This window comes from Ammospiza nelsoni, chromosome 18, assembly GCF_027579445.1.
Source record: "Ammospiza nelsoni isolate bAmmNel1 chromosome 18, bAmmNel1.pri, whole genome shotgun sequence".
NCBI lineage: Eukaryota > Metazoa > Chordata > Aves > Passeriformes > Passerellidae > Ammospiza > Ammospiza nelsoni.
This window is the reverse complement of record NC_080650.1, coordinates 12,469,731-12,486,397: the sequence shown is the minus strand read 5'-3', so window position 1 is coordinate 12,486,397 and position 16,667 is coordinate 12,469,731. Positions and strand designations below refer to the sequence as shown.

Sequence of the window (16,667 nt, the reverse complement as noted above, 5' to 3'; positions counted from 1 at the left end):
TTCCTCTGTCGCTGCTCACCACCCTAATGAATAAAAATCAAAAAAATTAGAGGAGTTTGACAGATTCCTCTCAGGCAGGTGGTGGCTCTTCTGTCAGAGGGTCTGTTGCTCAACTGGGTCATGGAATCCAATTCAGATTTGTTAAGCACATCCACTAATTACTGGTATTTGTTTAGATTTACATCTCTTTGAGCAGCATATAAAGTGACTGAGAAAGAAAACTGCTTATTAACAGATTGAAGAGCCCTGTGTCCCTGCGGTGCATGTGAAAATGAATTTACCTCCTGCACAGCCTCAGAGGGCAGGAAAACGCTGCAAAACGGCTCCTCCAGCAGCCCAGCAAATTCAGGGAGAGGAACAAAGCATGTGAGGCACGTACACGGAGTGCTGTGACTTCCACACTTCCTTCACCTGGCAACCAGGACTTCTGCAGTGACAGAGGTGACAGCGCCCGAGTGCACGAGCACAGCGCCGTTTGCTCCAGCCACTCATTTGCAAGTGGGGCAGCCCTTCCCTCCCTGCTCTTCTGAGCAACCTTCACCCAGGAAATGCAAATGGTGACAATTTTTAAACACAAGACCAAGAGGCAGTTGGTGGTCATACAGCAAGTCAGGAGGCTTTTCCTCTCAGCCTTCTTTTTGTGCCAGGACCTTCACACCGCGCACCAAAACCAGAGCTCAGCATCAAAAGTCTACACACATCCCACCTCTGCGCTTGGGAGACAACACGTGGGGATTAAAGACACAAATATTGATTTGGAGCCAATGCAGATGCAAAGGGAGCATGGAACAACAACCAACACTGACTCAGACTTCAATTAATAGAACAAAACCAGCCCGGATTTCATCCAAGAGTGGGGGCAACTCTCTGCCTTCCAAGGTCTTGGAGCTCCTCAGGATGCAGCACTCTGCAGGTACACGGCCCCTGAGCCTCCCTCCAAAGGAAGCAGCACTAAAAACGTGGCACTGGTGAAGGAAGCAACTCCAACAACTTTGGACAGGCAGCAAGTAAATCATTTTTAGGTGATGAAAATAATAGTAAATAGGATTAACATGATTATTTTCTGTTGTGATCTTCTGTGGAAGTCTAAGACTAAGTATGGATTATGTGACTTTTCATGTGCTAAAAAATACTGCCGTGTCCCAGAGGAATATTTGTACTGAGAGGGGAGTCTGGATGAGAACATTAATTATTCACAAGTCAAAAATCAACAAATGGCTTAAGTATTGCAGAATTTGTTGGCTCAAATGATTTTGCAAATGTACTTTCTAAAGGCCTTTTCAATTAAACCATTACTTTCAAACTGTCATGGAATTTCAGCTCTTGTTAATTGAACTGTATGATTAATATTCATGATTGGGCATGGAATTGCCTTTACCACATTCATACACCCAGCTTAGACTGTTGGATAAACACAGGCACGCTCAGCTACAAATTAACACCAAGTATTGCTTGTTTTGGGGAAAAACAATAATAATTAAAGAGCTGTTTGCTGTGCTACAAGATCTGAAGTGCTGAGAGAGCTGCAGCACACCAGCGACCTGCATTTAAGGGGCAAAAAATAGAAGAACCTCCTGGATGTTCCCATTTTTTTTCCAGTTGATCCCACGTCTTTCCCAGCTATTTAAAACCTGAACCACCTCCAACCTCTGAAAGGCACGTGGGTGGTTTGAACAGGGCTGGAGAGGAAAGCACATAGTAATTCCCCAAATGAACACAACGAGAGAGAAATAAATAAGCTGTTATTTTTATGACCCCCCTGTTTCCTTCGCTGTCGCAGGTTGGGGTGGATGGACCAGCAGCACCTGGCTGTCAATAAGTGGCTGCTGGATGCACACACTGCTGTGTCAGGCTATTATGCCCCTAATCATGCAAATCAGCAAGTTATTAGTGAAATTACTGCACTCTGTGCCTGCTTTCTTGCCCAGGAAGGACATCATTATCCTATTCAACTGGAAGGAGATGACCTGCAACATCCTTCTTCCCAGTTCTCTATAAAGATGTGCTTTCAGCTTTCACCTTTGCTGGGAGTGAAAGAGGAGGGGAATCCCAGGCTGGAAGGGCAGCAAGGAAAGGGATGTCTGAAGAAAATCCTTTAGTGAAAAGCAGAAAAGCCATCCCTGCTCCACCTTCTGATCTCAGCATGGTCAGAACTGCCCTGACTCCATGTGAGCTCCTCCCAGTGCCCCAGGACACTCAAGGTGCCAGGGGGACAAAGGGGAGGGCACAACCCACCTGCACCAAGGCACAGCCTGTACCCAAGGAGCTGTCCTGGCCATGAGGTAACAGAGCTCAATATTTACACAACATTTATTCATTCTGGCAGCCAGAAAAGTCATTCCCTACATATCCTCAGCTCAGGTCAATGGAAGGAAAGCCAAGGAAGTGTTTACTCATGCACTCTAATAAGAGTGATGAATGTTTCACACAAACATAAACATTTCTAAAAGCAACTTTTCTTTGCCCAGCTGATGAGTCTCTTGAACAAAACATGGTTTCATCAATACTCTGATTATGAGGGGAAAACACCAATTTCTTGTAAATTCTAACCCCATCAAAGAACATGGTACCCAGGGCTCTACTCAGAGTGTGAGCTGAAGGCTTATGAGAAAATTACATGGCCAAAGAGAAAAACAACCTGGATCAGGCCTCTCTTCTGCAACAGAGCCAAACCCCCTCTCCTGCATTGCCAGCAAAGACAGAGCTGCTCTTCCTAAACCTCTCCACAGCCAGGCTCCTCAAGGGCAGCTGGACTTGCCAGAACCAGGGCATGGCCACCTGCCTGTGGTCCTGTGAGCCAAACCCTCCCAAAATCCCACCCAGAGTCAGAACCAGCAGGAGATGCAGAGACAACATGGCTGGGCTGTACCCAGACTGCAGTTGCTCCTCTCCCTCCCAAAACAGGATCTTTGCACACCCAAACTGTGGCTGAGCTCCAGCAGCTGATAACTGAGCAGCAGCACATGTTGTGCATACACAGGGGGAAATTATGTCCCTGAGTGCAACAATGAAACCTGGGCTGCTCCCTCCACCCCAGGAGTCTCTGCCCTGGGCAAGCTGTCCAAGGCTGCACACCCCAGACTGGAAAACAGTGTCCTCTGGAAAAAATCCTCAGCAAAACACACCCACTCTGGGCCCAGAGCAGAATGCAGCAGAGAAACAACAGGAACTCAATGAACACTGACTTGTCCCTCTGTCTGGTGAGGCCAAACACCCAAGATCAAACCCAAGATAAAGGGAGAAGCCAGGAAAAACCCTTTCACAGTGCAATAAAATGGATGTGGCAGCTCTAGCACTGAAATAAAGTCGTTATCAATATAAGTATTCTGAGGGAGCAGTGGAGCTGGGAGTCCCACGGCTGGTTTGCCTCTGGCTACACTGGCAAAAGCAGGGAGGAGATCCAAAAAAACTCAGGCTCAGGGAGTTCACCTGCTCAAAAGTGAGCCACAGTAAGCCACACTCCAGCAGGCTCTGCAGCTCATGAGCTGAGCATTTGCTAAAGAGTCCTGGAAAGAGAAATCAAAAACCCATCCAATGTCTGAAAGCAGCCAGGAACCAGCCATGTGGAGGAGGCAGCAGTGCTGGTGTAGCCCTCTCACTTCTCAAGCTTTCACAGCTTTCCCTGCCTTCCCTTTCCCCAGGAAGTGGCTCCAGCACAGAGCACCTGGATCAAGACCAGCCCAGCAGGCCCTGGGAGCATCCCCTGCTGCCTACCTTGGCTTGGACAGCATAGGAGGCCAGCAGGACAGAGGCTTCAGGAGGACAGAAGATCTTCTCATCCAAAATCTGCTTCTTCACCTGCACACAGAGCAGCAAAGGACAGACAGCACACGTTTAGTGGAGCACAGCAGAGCATGACTGTCACAGCAGATGGCTGCAGTTTGTTTTAACTTGAGCTGTCAACCACACAGAGTTAACAATTTTCCTAACACTAATCACAGTCCAGACCCAGGAAATCTCTGGTGGCTCAGAAGGGCTCAGGCTTTCACAGACCACCTTCCTCAGACAGGTTGGTGAGAAGAGCTAAATTTATATGTGGAAAATGACAGCAGCTTTATCCTGTTGCTAAAGGCAAGGGGTGTGTGAGGGGGGAGAACCTTGCATGTAAACACAGCGATAAAACCTCTTGAGGCACGAGCCATGGATTGATAGGACATCCAGCCAGGCTGCTAAATAAAAGAGCAGTCTCTGAGCACTGCAAGCTTTGCTCTGGGACATTCAGGCCTCATTGTGAGTCAGTGCCCACCTGTGCTGGAGGCCAATTCCTTGGATCCCAGCATGGGGAGCTGCAGGTCACCTCTGTGGCAGAGCTGTCAGCAGCTCCCAGGAGAGCCAACATGCAGCTCCCCAAGGCACAGCTTCACTCCCCTGCCTCCTGTGCATTCAAAAATTAAACCTGTCATGTTCCATAGGTTTTGGGTTGGCACACTTAATTTTCCTGATTAAAGATAGGAGGGGAAAAAAATGTAAAAAGCCGACGATTTCCTGGGAGGCTTAAATGGATTGTTGGAGATGCAGGAACATCAATTTGAATTTATAACGTGCTTTGAGTCCTCAAAGTTGGGTACAACATAATCACAGCAGATATTCTGCTGCATCAAGATAAAAAACAGGAGAGTTTACAAGCTTAGATGTGCTCCTGTTTCCCAAATGCATTCAGGAGCCCAGGTTCCTCTCAGCACACAAATCCCAGCAGCAAAGTCATGGTCTGCATTTAGAAAATGCAGCTTGAATGGCTTTTCCTCTCTGATTTTCCTTCTCAAAGATGCCAACAGCATTTTTCCTCACTGTGGATAAAGCTCCTGGCAAATGAGGCATTCAGAAATAACCCTACAGAGACACCAGTGCACGAGACTGAGCTTGGAAATTAACAGGAATACTTTGCATTTAGAACACTTTTGGCTCTGGAGAAAAAAGATGGACTTGGGAAGAGTGAGGAGCATCAAGAGGCTGCTGGGCTCACCTGGAAAGGGCAGGACATCCTGCAGGCTACAGAGGTATTCCCAAATCCAGGTTGTCCTGAATTTGGTGTAAAAAACCTAAGAATGAGTGACTTTAAAAAAAAATTTTTGTAATTTATCTTCAAATTAACAGCCAGAGAGCAGCTGAAACATCCCAGTGAATACCCAGGAGTCTGACTAGGAGGGCTCTGTTCCCTCTAACTGTGCTTGACACAACTCTTCTGAGGAAGAATGTGTCAGAAAATGGATTTTGTGGCAGAAAATTGATCATGTCTCTGAAAGAGAGCTCCTGTGATAGCAGCTCCTTGTTACCAGCCGTGCAGCACTGCCACATCATCAGCTGAACTGATTTCTCAGGACACAAAGTTTTGTAGAATAATTTAAATAAAAAGACCCAACCAAGATGTGTTCAGCAGAGTTTCTAAAGGCTTTCCTGCAGGGCAGGAATTCCTGGAGCAGGTGAGACTGTGAGGTTTCTCCTTCTGCTCTGTTTTTCCACCAGAGAGCTGAGCTGCTGGGATGTTCTGCCCCAGGTACCTGAAGGCTGTTTGGTGAGGAGGGGAACTTTGCTGTCCTGGCTGCACTCTGCTCTGCAGGATCAACTCCCTGCTCCACACAACACTGCTGTCACATCCAAAGGCAGCTGCCACCCCTGAGCACAGCTCATCCCACACCCTGCAGAGGGACACGAGCCCTTGGCTGCCAGATCCATGTCCCTGAGCCACCCCCCATGGATATAATGGATCACCTCATCATTCTGGACTGCCAGTTCAGAGGTCTGCCAGTCTGGGCAAGCTGCTTCTCCACAAAAACCATCCTTCACCTATTTTAGGAAGCTTCTGTTGTTAGACAAGTCCCTTTGGAGAGGTGTGAACACAAGGATGTGGAGCACACTCTGCAGACCAACTCTCTGACCCTGGGACCTTCTGCTCATCCTGGCTCCCTCTCCCTCAGGTTGGATAGCAGTGTATGGACTCCTACCTGCAGGAAGAACAGGTGCTGGGTGATTTCCTGGACCAATTCCTCCTCTGCATTCTCAGGATAAAATTTGGCCAGGAAGTGAAAAGTTTTGGGCTCTTCTGTGGGAACATCATGATCCAGGACCTGTGGGATACAAAAGCCATTTGGTTTCCTCAAGGCAAGACCCAGCTCCCTTCTGTTCAGATGAGCACATATTCTGTCAGACACTTTTAGACATTTAGAACAGACCTAAATAGTTCAAACACCGTAGTTAAAAAAAGAAAACAAACATTTCTGACACTCCTAATGATGCAAGGGAACAAAAAAAGGCAGAAACAAACAGCATGAGAAATGAGACAGTGAAGGTTGATCCTGATCTGCCACGTGCTCCTTGCCTCTCCTGATACTTGCAGAGAGATGCTGGATCCTGCTGCGCCACCACCCGACCTTCTCCTTGTTTCCCTGCTCTGAGTTTATCTCACTGCTGTTTCTTACCACCTTGCTCTGCTACTGCCCAGTTGAATGCTGGTTTAAAACCTCAGCCTGAGAGGTGAGACAGCCAGGCCTCCCTCAGTGTCCATGACCACCTGGCTGTAGTGTCACATCCTTTGGATGTCAGCAAGCCACACCTGACGCCTCCAAAACCCTCCCCTCAGATTTGGGGGGCATTTCCTCCCTCATCCCCTTCTCCTTTTCACTCTGGTTTTCCTCCTCCCAAGCTCTCTTTATTTCTCAACAACAGAAGAGGCAACTCCACTTTTCTGCTGATGGTTTTGTGGAGTTTTAGGTTTCATTTGCTTTGCAGTCACCCCAAAGTGCAGCACCCCAGCATGGCTGGGTCCCAAAACGTCTCCAGGGGATTCAGTGTGCACAGATACTGGGATTGGGCATCTCTGCCAGCTTTTCCCAGTCTAACACCCCCAGACATCACAGAGATGGGATTTAGGTGCATCTGCCCCAGCTCACCCACCACACAACCCCAGGCATTCACAGACAAAAAGACATTCTCCTTTGTCATCCCACACAACCTCTCAAGGGAAATATCCCTGTCCATGGAGAGGGTTTGGAATGAGATGAGCTTCAGGGTCCCTTCAACCCCAACCACTCTGGGATCTTGTGAACTTTGTTCCAACCTTTTTGTCCATTTTGAGCCAAGCCACCGTGTCCTTGATGGTGTACTGCAGCCCAAAGAACCAGGTTTCCCGCAGCCCCAGGGTCCTGCACACCAGATCAAACAGGTCCTTCCCTTTCCACTTCACCTGCCAGAGAGCAAACAGGAAGCAGAGTTAGAAAGGTGGATTTCAGAACTTCTCTCTGTTCACCCAAATGCACAGTTTTCACCTCTCAAGGTCAACTTTAAACCCTTGTGAATGTGTTTGGTACAGACATGAAAACACCCTAAGAAGGCACACGTTATCTCTTTCCATCTGATCTCATCTGCAGATCACCAGCTCCTCCCTCAGTAGGAAACTAAAATGTGATTTCCCCCCTTTTCCAAAAAATGACACTGTAAAGCCCCTGTTTCTTGCCCTGGGAAACTAAGGGTTCATTTAGGCTCTTGTTGAGCTCATGTTTAGGCTCCTGACCTGTTTAGGTTCCTGCCTGCTGCCAGCAGGGAATAAAAACCCCTTTGAGCTGCCCCTTGGTGGCTTTAATGTGTCTGCACAAGCACCAGCATCAGCACCAGGGGGTCAGAGAGAGGAGCCACAAAATCAGCAGTGACACAATCCCTGCATGGAGCATCCAGAGCCAGCGACCCTGCACGGATAGAAGGGAAAAAAGAGCTCCAAAATCCCCGTCCTTACCACTGAAGTCAGCAGTTCTCTGGGAGCACATTTTGATAGAGTCAAACTGCATTTTCTGCAGAAAATGTTGGTGACAGAAGCAGCCAAGGAGCAGAGAAAATTGGTTGCTCAAGGACCATGTCCTTGGAGCAATCCTGCAGCCGCATCCATGATGCTCCTGAAGTTTGCTCATAAAACCGGGAGGTGTTGGGAGGCACAGAGGTGAAGAGGGACATAAACCACGTGAATCTAATATGCCAAAGCCACTTTGGTCCCTCCATCTGCACGCTGCAAACAATTGCTGGACCGAGACATATGGCCATTACTCCGAAGCCCTTGGGCAAACAGATCCCGCGCACTCTCTTGTCACTACAACTCAATCCTGGTGCCACCTGCACACATCGATATCAACGCGGGGCCGCTCCCGCTGTCACCCACTGCCGCCTTGTGGGCACAGGAGGGCCCAGCTCAAGCGATGCCTCCGTCACTGCTCTCCCCCTCGCGGGGAGCACAGACACAGCGCTGACAGTCCCGGAATAGGACAGGAATAGGACAAAGGCACCGCCACCCTCCCGACAAACACCGCCCCCGGAGCGCAGCGCTCGCCGCCGTTCGCATCGGGCGCTGTCAACACCTCGGGGTCAAAACGCCAGGAGCAGCAAGTTTGGCAGTGCTGGAATTATAGCCCCCCCTAATTTCACACATTTCACTATCCTCCAGCCCCCGGGATGGGCTCCAGCTCGGCATAGGATGGCTCAGACTGCAGAAGATCTTTTCCTGACTATGATTTTAAGTGGGAGGTTAATTCGAGGGCTCAGACAAAACAGAGTGAGGCCCATTAAAAGAGCTATTTGGTACCATTTCTGCGGGCACATAAAAGCAGGCTGCCAGCAGAAGGCTATTTCTTCACTAAACTGCTTTGTATAAAGCATTATGGGCTGTTTTTCCTTCTCCAAGACCGTATCTCAGTCTCAGCACAGCAGTGCCTGCACCAAACCTTCCCAGGACAGGCTGCTGGTGGCACCAGGACGTGGCTCCACATCCCATGGGATCAGTGAGTTAAACCTGGAATTTCCACTGGCTGTGACTCCTCCCTGAACCACCTCAGGTACCCAAACCGTGCCCAAGAGCTGACAGGACCCAAAGGTTTCCTCTCAAAACACCAGTTTGTTGTGAAGAGCAGCACTGGGGATTAAAGCAGGAGCTTTGTGCAGTTTTGACTTGGTGACGGGATGGGTTTTGAACCCATCAACCATCCAAAGGGTTCTGAACCCCTTTGGAATTGTTTGGGTGGGAAGAGACCTTAAAAAGCACCCAGTGCCACCCCTGGCATGGGCAGGAACACCTTCCACTGTCCCAGGCTGCTCCCAGCCCTGCCCAGCCTGGCCTTGGACACTTCAGGGATCCAGGGGCAGCCACAGCTGCTCTGGGCACCCCGTGCCAGGGTCTCACAGCTGAATTTCTTCCCAATCTAACCTAAACCTCACCCCTTTTAGTTTAAAACCATTCCCCCTTCCCCTATCACTAGCAGCCTGCATTAAAAACTCTCTCTCCTTTTTTTACGAGCCCCTCTTTAAGGGACTGTATTTTAAGTGAGGCTTCTGCTGCTGCATTTTACACCAGCGCTTTGTCACCAGCGCTTCTGTGGTGGCAGGAATAGACATTTCACATTCTTGCACAATGCTCAAGACTCCAGCCATAACAGAGCACATATCCTCCCCAACTGTGCTGAATTACCTTCATTAAATATATCAATGATCAGCAGCCACCTTTATTCCAACAGACATGATTTCCCTCCACACCTCGGTACTTAAAATAACCATCTGCATTCAAGTGGCATCTTTTGACAGCTGAACTCCAACTGCTTTACAGACATGCAGGACCTCAGCCCTCCTCAGCCATGCTTTACAGGCTCTGTGTCATTAACTGCCACATTCTGTGGTTGTAAACTACTAGATAAAACACCCCTCCAGGGCACGAGGGGATGGACAGAGCTGCTGTCCAGAGAGCCTGGGGGACAGCCAGGACAGGCTGGCCGTTCCCATCCACACCGTGCCCATCACACCATTCCCTGCACGGCACTCAAGTGACACCTGAAGCACAAAGATGATTTTACAAGCCATTCTGAGCTCCTGAAAACACAACCAAGGAGCTCAGAGCAGAAAAAAACCTTCTCAGCCGTATGCTGGGGTGGCTGGCACGATGCTCTAACAAAGCTCCATCTCCCAGCAAAAAGCTACATCATGATAACCTCAATGTGACCGTCAGGACAGAGAGGGATGCGTCACTCCAGCACCCTCCCTGTGCTGCAGGCAGCACCTCTGACATTTGCAGCTCCTTTCCCATCAGCAGGATCACAGCACGGGGGGCTGCAGGGATTCAGGAGCTGCAGAAGGGACACGGGAATGAGGAGTGTTATAAACAGGCTGTTACTCTGCCGAGCTGTTTGTGTTCTTTACTAAGTACAGAGCGGTTACAATCTATCAGCAAAGCATTTAAATTAACAGCACTAAACACTGCAAACTCTCCAGCCAATGGCTAGAACTGAGTATTTCCAGCCCAGATTATTGGCATCATCTTTTTCTCCGGCGGAGACGGCGCATTTGGCATCTATTAACAGGGTTTGCATTATTTATTAACCTGCACCGGGAGTCATTTCCAACTCGCAGGCAACTGCGCGATTTATTTCGGAGCACAACCTCTCTGTCAAGTTTCACAACTGCTCCTCGGCTCCCCACTCGATAAAGCAGCTCCAAAACTGAGCAGAAGGCTTGTCTGGTCCTCTCATCAGGGGTGACAAGGAGGGAGGGCAAGCCAGGGAATGGAGCTGTGTTGGGAGGTTTAGGTGGAATCAGGGCAAGGCTCTTCCCCCAGAGGGTGCTGGCACTGCCCAGGGAATGGGCACGGCCCCGAGGCTGCCAGAGCTCCAGGAGCCTTTGGGCAGCACTGCCAGGGATGGACAGGGTGGGGTTGTTGGGCAGGATGATCTCTGTGGGTCCCTTCCTGCCCAGGATATTCCACAGTTCTAAAAAATGGGCAGCAAGGGACAAAGGAGTGCAACCATCCTGCATGGAGAGGGGTCTACACAGAAAAGAGATTCCCAAAGCATTGTCAAGCTGATGCTTTTCTTCCAACAATGTCAAATGTTGTAAAGGGGAGGCAAGAGGGATGGGTTTAATTTAATATTTAGGTTCTCCTGGGACAACAAGGGGGTGTCCAAACTCCAGGGGACAGAACCTGGCTCTGCTCAGGGGGCACAGATGAAGATCTCAGCTCCTCATCATCACAAACACAAACCCCTGGAGCTTCAGCTCTTCCTGGGACCAGGGTGAGCAGTAAGGGCACGAAAAAGTGAGCAGAGGACACCAAGGCTCAGCTGCTTCCCAGGGAAAGCCAGAGCAGCAGCCTCTGCACACCCCACCCATGGGATGAGGTTAAGGCACGACCTTGCAGAAATGACTCACATTTAGAGAGTATTTTACTGCACCAATTTAACCGTAAATAACACAGAAAATGGCTTTTTGCTTTGCAGATAATTTTATTAGGTGTTAGCTCTATGCTGGGGATGTAAACAGAGGCAAGAGCCCCTGCTGTGACACAACAGCCAAAGGACTGCTGGGAAAAGGGGACCAAGCCCCAGGAAAAAGGGCTCAGAGAGAAGTTATTCCTGTTTAGAATCAAATTTTAATGAGAGAACACAACACCTCTTCACTGGAACAGGGATGGAGAGGGTGGAAGGGAGAGAGCTGGGCCTGAGCAGAGCATCCCTGCACTAACCCTCCCCCTGGGAATGAGGAAATGGATGCAGGCTGCAGCTATTCCAAACCCCCATCCCACAGGAGATGCCCAAACCACCCAGCCACAACACTTTACAACTGAAATGGAGATGATTTTGAGACTGCAGACCACACTTATTTCTCCTTCTGGACCTGAATGATAACCACAGTGCCACAGACAACCATTTATTTAGATTTAAAGCCCATTTGGAGTAAACAGGGAATCAAAAAATGTAATATTCGTCAATTTTGTTTTAACTAAAGTGATGTCCAATATTTTCAATTGCCACTTACTGAGTCACAGGGCTGGGCTGTAAAAGTTATTTTTATTTACTAATGCCACACGACAAGTTGATAATGAGCTTTTAATTAAAACCTATTTCTGTTAACCACCGAGGAGGCCAGGAAGGCGCCCAGGCGTGAGGAGGCAGATGGTGCAGCCAAGCACGTTCTGAGGTGTCTGCCCGAGACTGAGACGGAGCAGCAACGCCAGGGACAGGAGCTGGGACCAGACTGAGCCAGGGGACAACAGCTGGTGACAATGTGCCCTCTGCCCCGCTCAGGTGAGAGCTCACCTGCAGAGCTGCCTCCAGATCTGGGGTCACAGCATGGGAAGAACTTGGAGCTGCTGCAGAGAGTCCAGAGAAGGCCACAGAGATGCTGGAGCCTCTCTCTCTGTGTGAGAGCTGGGGGTGCTCACCTGGGGAGGAGAAGGCTCCAGGGAGAGCTCAGAGCCCCTTGCAGGGCCTGAAGGGGCTCCAGGAGAGCTGGAGAGGGACTGGGGACAAGGGATGGAGGGACAGGACACAGGGAATGGCTCCCACTGCCAGAGGGCAGGGCTGGATGGGATACTGGGAATTGGGAATTGTTCCCTGGCAGGGTGGGCAGGGTGCCCAGAGAGGCTGTGGCTGCCCCTGGAAGTGTTCAAGGCAAGGTTGGACAGGTTGGAGCACCCTGGGACAGTGGGAGGTGTCCCTATCCACGGCAGAAGATGGAACTGGATGAGCTTTAAGGTCCCTCCCAACCCAAACCATTCCATGGTTCCATGTCCCAAAGCCTCACCTCACCTGTAAGCTGGGCTCTCACAGATGAAGAGTCACAGGGTCAAGCAGCAGCTCAGTGCAGAGCAAGGAGCTCCAAGAGGACAAAAGGAGGGTTTGGATCCTGCAGGGAGCTCTGCTGAGGATGCACAGAGCTGTAACTCACACACGTGCAGCACAGCACTGCTCCCTGCCCAGAAGGGACAGCCCCAGGCCCTCCCTCCATGCAGGAGCTGATTCCTGATGGACTGGGGCTGTTTCAGCCCAGCCTGGGCTGCTCTGAGGAGCCCCCAACACTGCTGAGCTCTGAACACAGACAGGACTCAGCTCAGCCAGGCTGGGAGGGACAGCCAGGGGCTCACCCAGGGTGATGCCAGGTTAAATTCCTCTCTTCCCATCTCCAGGCTGTCATTCCCTACCAGTGCTGCCTCCCAGCTTCAAGATTATTCCCAGGGCTGCTTCCCTGTTCAAGTATCTTTAATTTCAAAAACCACCTACTTGAAAGACACTGCCTGTACAAAAAAAAAAAAAAAAAAAAAAAAGGAGGTATTAAAGAGCATCAAAACTGGAGTCTGCACACCAAAAGAGAAATATTTACTGTCCCAAATGCCCTCCCTCCTTCTCCTCTGGATTAATTAACAGAGTCTGGGGATTGACAGCAGTTTTGAACAGTTCTTGGAAAGAAGCAACAGGAGTTTGCTACTGGCTTGGAAGAGGCTGTGGTGGGAGCAGGGGATCCAGAGAACTTCTCAGGTGCAGGGTGAGGCACCAAAGCCAAAGAGGATCCATGGCCACAAGTCACAAGCACAACCTAAGGAAATGAACTGCACCAAGCAAGACACCTCCAAAACACCAACTCCCAAATGTCACTGGTGTGGATCAGAAATTCTGAGGTTTTGGGGAATAAACCCCTCCGAGACATGAGTGAGGAAACAGCCCTTTCCTGCTGTGTCTCACATTCAAAGAGAGCAGAACATCCTCATGAGTGCTGGCACAAGATCAGGACACACAGGCACATGGAGGAACAGAACACTGACCTGACAGTTGCTATCCCAACAATTTATCTGGGATCATGTTGTAGCTGAGGGGGATTATTTCTCTCAGCTTTTTCAAACAGCTGTCCCTGCACACAGACTGCTCTTTTCCTGTTAAGTTTGTGTCCACTCACAGAAGCTTTGCAGCATCAAGAGGTCACTGTCCCTACCAGCTCCCTGCTGCTGAAATTGGGAATGTATGGATCTTTATAAACCCATTTCCAAGTATCCTGCAATGCAGAAGGAAGCCAAGGGCATTGCACTCCCTGACTTCCTCCTCCTGCCTTTTTATTTTGGTGCAGTGACTGGACACAGCTCAAAACTCAGCTCGGATTTACTGCACCAGCTCTTCCTCAAAAACTCATTTCCACCCAGATTTCCCCCACCAAATCCTTGGCTGTTCCTGTTCCACAAGATGAGCTTTGCAGCTCAGCCACACAAGCCCCTGTGTGTGGTGACAAAGGGACAGCACTCGGCCATGTGTGGCCAAAATCAGGACTCTTCTACTTACAAGGGTTTTACATCCAACCTCATCCAACTGGCCCTGCACTGAGAGGGGCACTGGGCTAAAATAAAGATCCCTTCCAACCAGGATTATCCTCTGGACAGAGAGGAACAGCTTAAGCACCAAAGCAATAACTGGATGCATGTTTAGAGAGCAAATACATCAGCACAAACCTGCCTTTCTTGCTGCTTGAACACTTAAGCTGTTTCTCCAGGCTGGCTGTAAAGCTTTTCCAATTCATTTTTAAGACATCAAAAGATAAAGGTTGGGAAGCAGCTGGGCAGCGAGCTGCACCTTGATGGAGTGATCATCCCTGCAGGATTCAAGCCCAAAATCACAACACAACAAAAAGGGGGAAACACACCCTTGGAAAATGGACCATGGCTCTGAGAGGAAGAGACACTAACAGGGCTGAGCAAGAGGAAGAAATTGGGAAAGACACCCAGGAGACCAAAATACAGATGGAGGGGTTCTCCCACCAGCCAGGGAACTTGGCTGTGAGAGGGGAAAAACTGCACATGGCAGGGGGAGACCAACCTGACATCAGCTGCAGCATCCCAGAGATGTGGGATAAACAGTGCTCTGGATGTGGACTCAAAAACACCACGGGGATTTCATTGCTGAGTAACTCGTGTGGGAGCATCGGGGGTGGGATGGTGAGGATGGACAGAGAGCAGAGATCTCTGAGCCAGGTCAGGAACTTGGGGCTCATTGCAAAGGGCCTGGGTGCAGGGCCCTGCTGGGAGCTGCCAAACACAGCTGGGGCAGGGCTGAGAGGGTGAGAGAGTAAAAGGGTAAGAGAGCGAGGTTCCTGTTCCAATACCATAAATCTTCTTCTCTGTTGAATATTCTGATTCTCACTAACCAATCTAGTACAAGATACAAATCCTATAGCATTTCCATACAGCCTATATGAATAATTACATCACCATACTGTGTTACATTTTAAACCCTAAAAACTCCTCCTTGGCCCCTTCTGCCAAGCTGTAGGGTCTGCTCTGAGCCTTGGGCCTGTCTGCAAGCAGAGGGTGTTGTTCCATCAAAAGGGGATCACCTTCAGCTGGCCATGCCATTGTTTTCCAGTTGTTCAGTAACTGAAGTATCTCAAAGCTTGCTTTCATTTCAATCTCACCTATAGTTTCCATATTCTCAAAATCTTTTGCCAGGCAATCATATTTATAAGGCTTTCCTGTTTCATCTTCCCCAACACTCATGGAATGGTTTGGGTGGGAAGGGACTGAAATCCCATCTTGTTCCACCTCCCTGCCCTGAACAAGGATATCTTCCACTATCCCAGGGTACTCCAAGCCTCTCCAACCTGGCCTTGGACACTTCCAGGGGCAGCCACAGCCTCTCTGGGCACCCTGTGCCAGGGAAGAGGCACCCAAGGCTCTCAGGAAGGTGAGGCAGCTGGGGATGCTTCAGCACAGGGATTCAAGAGCTATGCAAATGCCTACCCTTGCTCCAGATGTTATCAATTAATTAGGTACAGCTCAAACCTCTGAGATGGAAGTAACAAAAGGAAGACACTCGCTTCGTGCCTCCAAGATTTCCCCAAACAAATTTGAAGTCTTTAAAGTGAAAACCCAACAGTGATTATTAATCTGCATCACAGTGTTCGAAAGATTAAGATTTCATTTCTAGGAATTATTTTAGGTTTAGGCTCAATTTAGAGACATCAACTGCAGAATAAACAGATGCAAAGCAGGTTTAATCCCTTAAAATGCACAGCTGGGGATTTCTAGGGAGCAGACTGAAAAATGAGCACTGAGGAAGAAGGTGAGTCTCCATGGATCATGGAATCATGGAATATCCTGAGCTGGAGGAACCCCCAGGGATCATTGAAAACCAACTCCAGACATCCAAGAGAGCAGCAGCTCCCTGTCCCTGTCAGCATGTCGCAGACATCTTTTATGGAAAATCCTTTCCTTAGGATTTTTCCTCCTGAGAAGCTGAAAGGCCTCAGGAACAAAATGTAAACAATGGTTATCTGCTGCTGTGGAATGCAACAGGTGCATCTGTGATTGGTCTCATGTGGTTGTTTCTAATTAATGGCCAATCACAGTCAGCTGGCTCGGACAGAGGGCCAAGCCACAAACCTTTGTTATCATTCTTTACTATTCTATTCTTAGCCAGCCTTCTGATGAAATCCTTTCTTCTATTCTTTTAGTATAGTTTTAAAGTAATATATATCATAAAATAATAAATCAAGCCTTCTGAAACATGGAGTCAGATGCTCATCTCTTCCCTCACCCAAGAGCCCCTGTGAACACAGTCACATCAGCACCTGGTGCCACTCACAGGCCACAAAAACTCATCCCAAGAGCCCCCAAACTGCAGATTCCCACTGCACCTCCTTCCACTGATCCCCTCAAGTGTTTGTGATTTCCCTCTCCTTGCCGCCCCAAGGCACCTCAAAGCACACAGATACACAGGGCTGCTCACTCTGCTGGCAAACCTTGGCATAGAGGCCAGGTTCCTTGAGTCTGTCCCAATAATCAGCTCTCCCACCCCACTGGCTCTCAGGAGGGCACAAACTCCACTCCTGGCTCTCACTGTGCGTGCAGAGCAAGCTGAGCCCTTCCCTGGGCCACCTTCCCAGCCCAG

The 16,667-nt window shown here is 49.4% G+C and overlaps 1 protein-coding gene across 4 annotated transcripts in view; it reads right to left on the bottom strand.

The window, feature by feature from the left end:
- NF2 (NF2, moesin-ezrin-radixin like (MERLIN) tumor suppressor) overlaps positions 1-16,667 on the bottom strand; it is a 47,879-nt gene that overhangs the window by 28,697 nt on the left and 2,515 nt on the right. For all 4 annotated transcript variants that reach the window (XM_059485248.1, XM_059485246.1, XM_059485249.1 and 1 more), the window contains exons 2-4: positions 7,055-7,180; positions 5,943-6,065; positions 3,715-3,798 (exon numbers count right to left, since the gene is read on the bottom strand). In XM_059485248.1, coding sequence (XP_059341231.1) covers positions 3,715-3,798; positions 5,943-6,065; positions 7,055-7,180 — 333 coding nt within the window. The remainder of the gene's footprint in view (positions 1-3,714; positions 3,799-5,942; positions 6,066-7,054; positions 7,181-16,667) is intronic.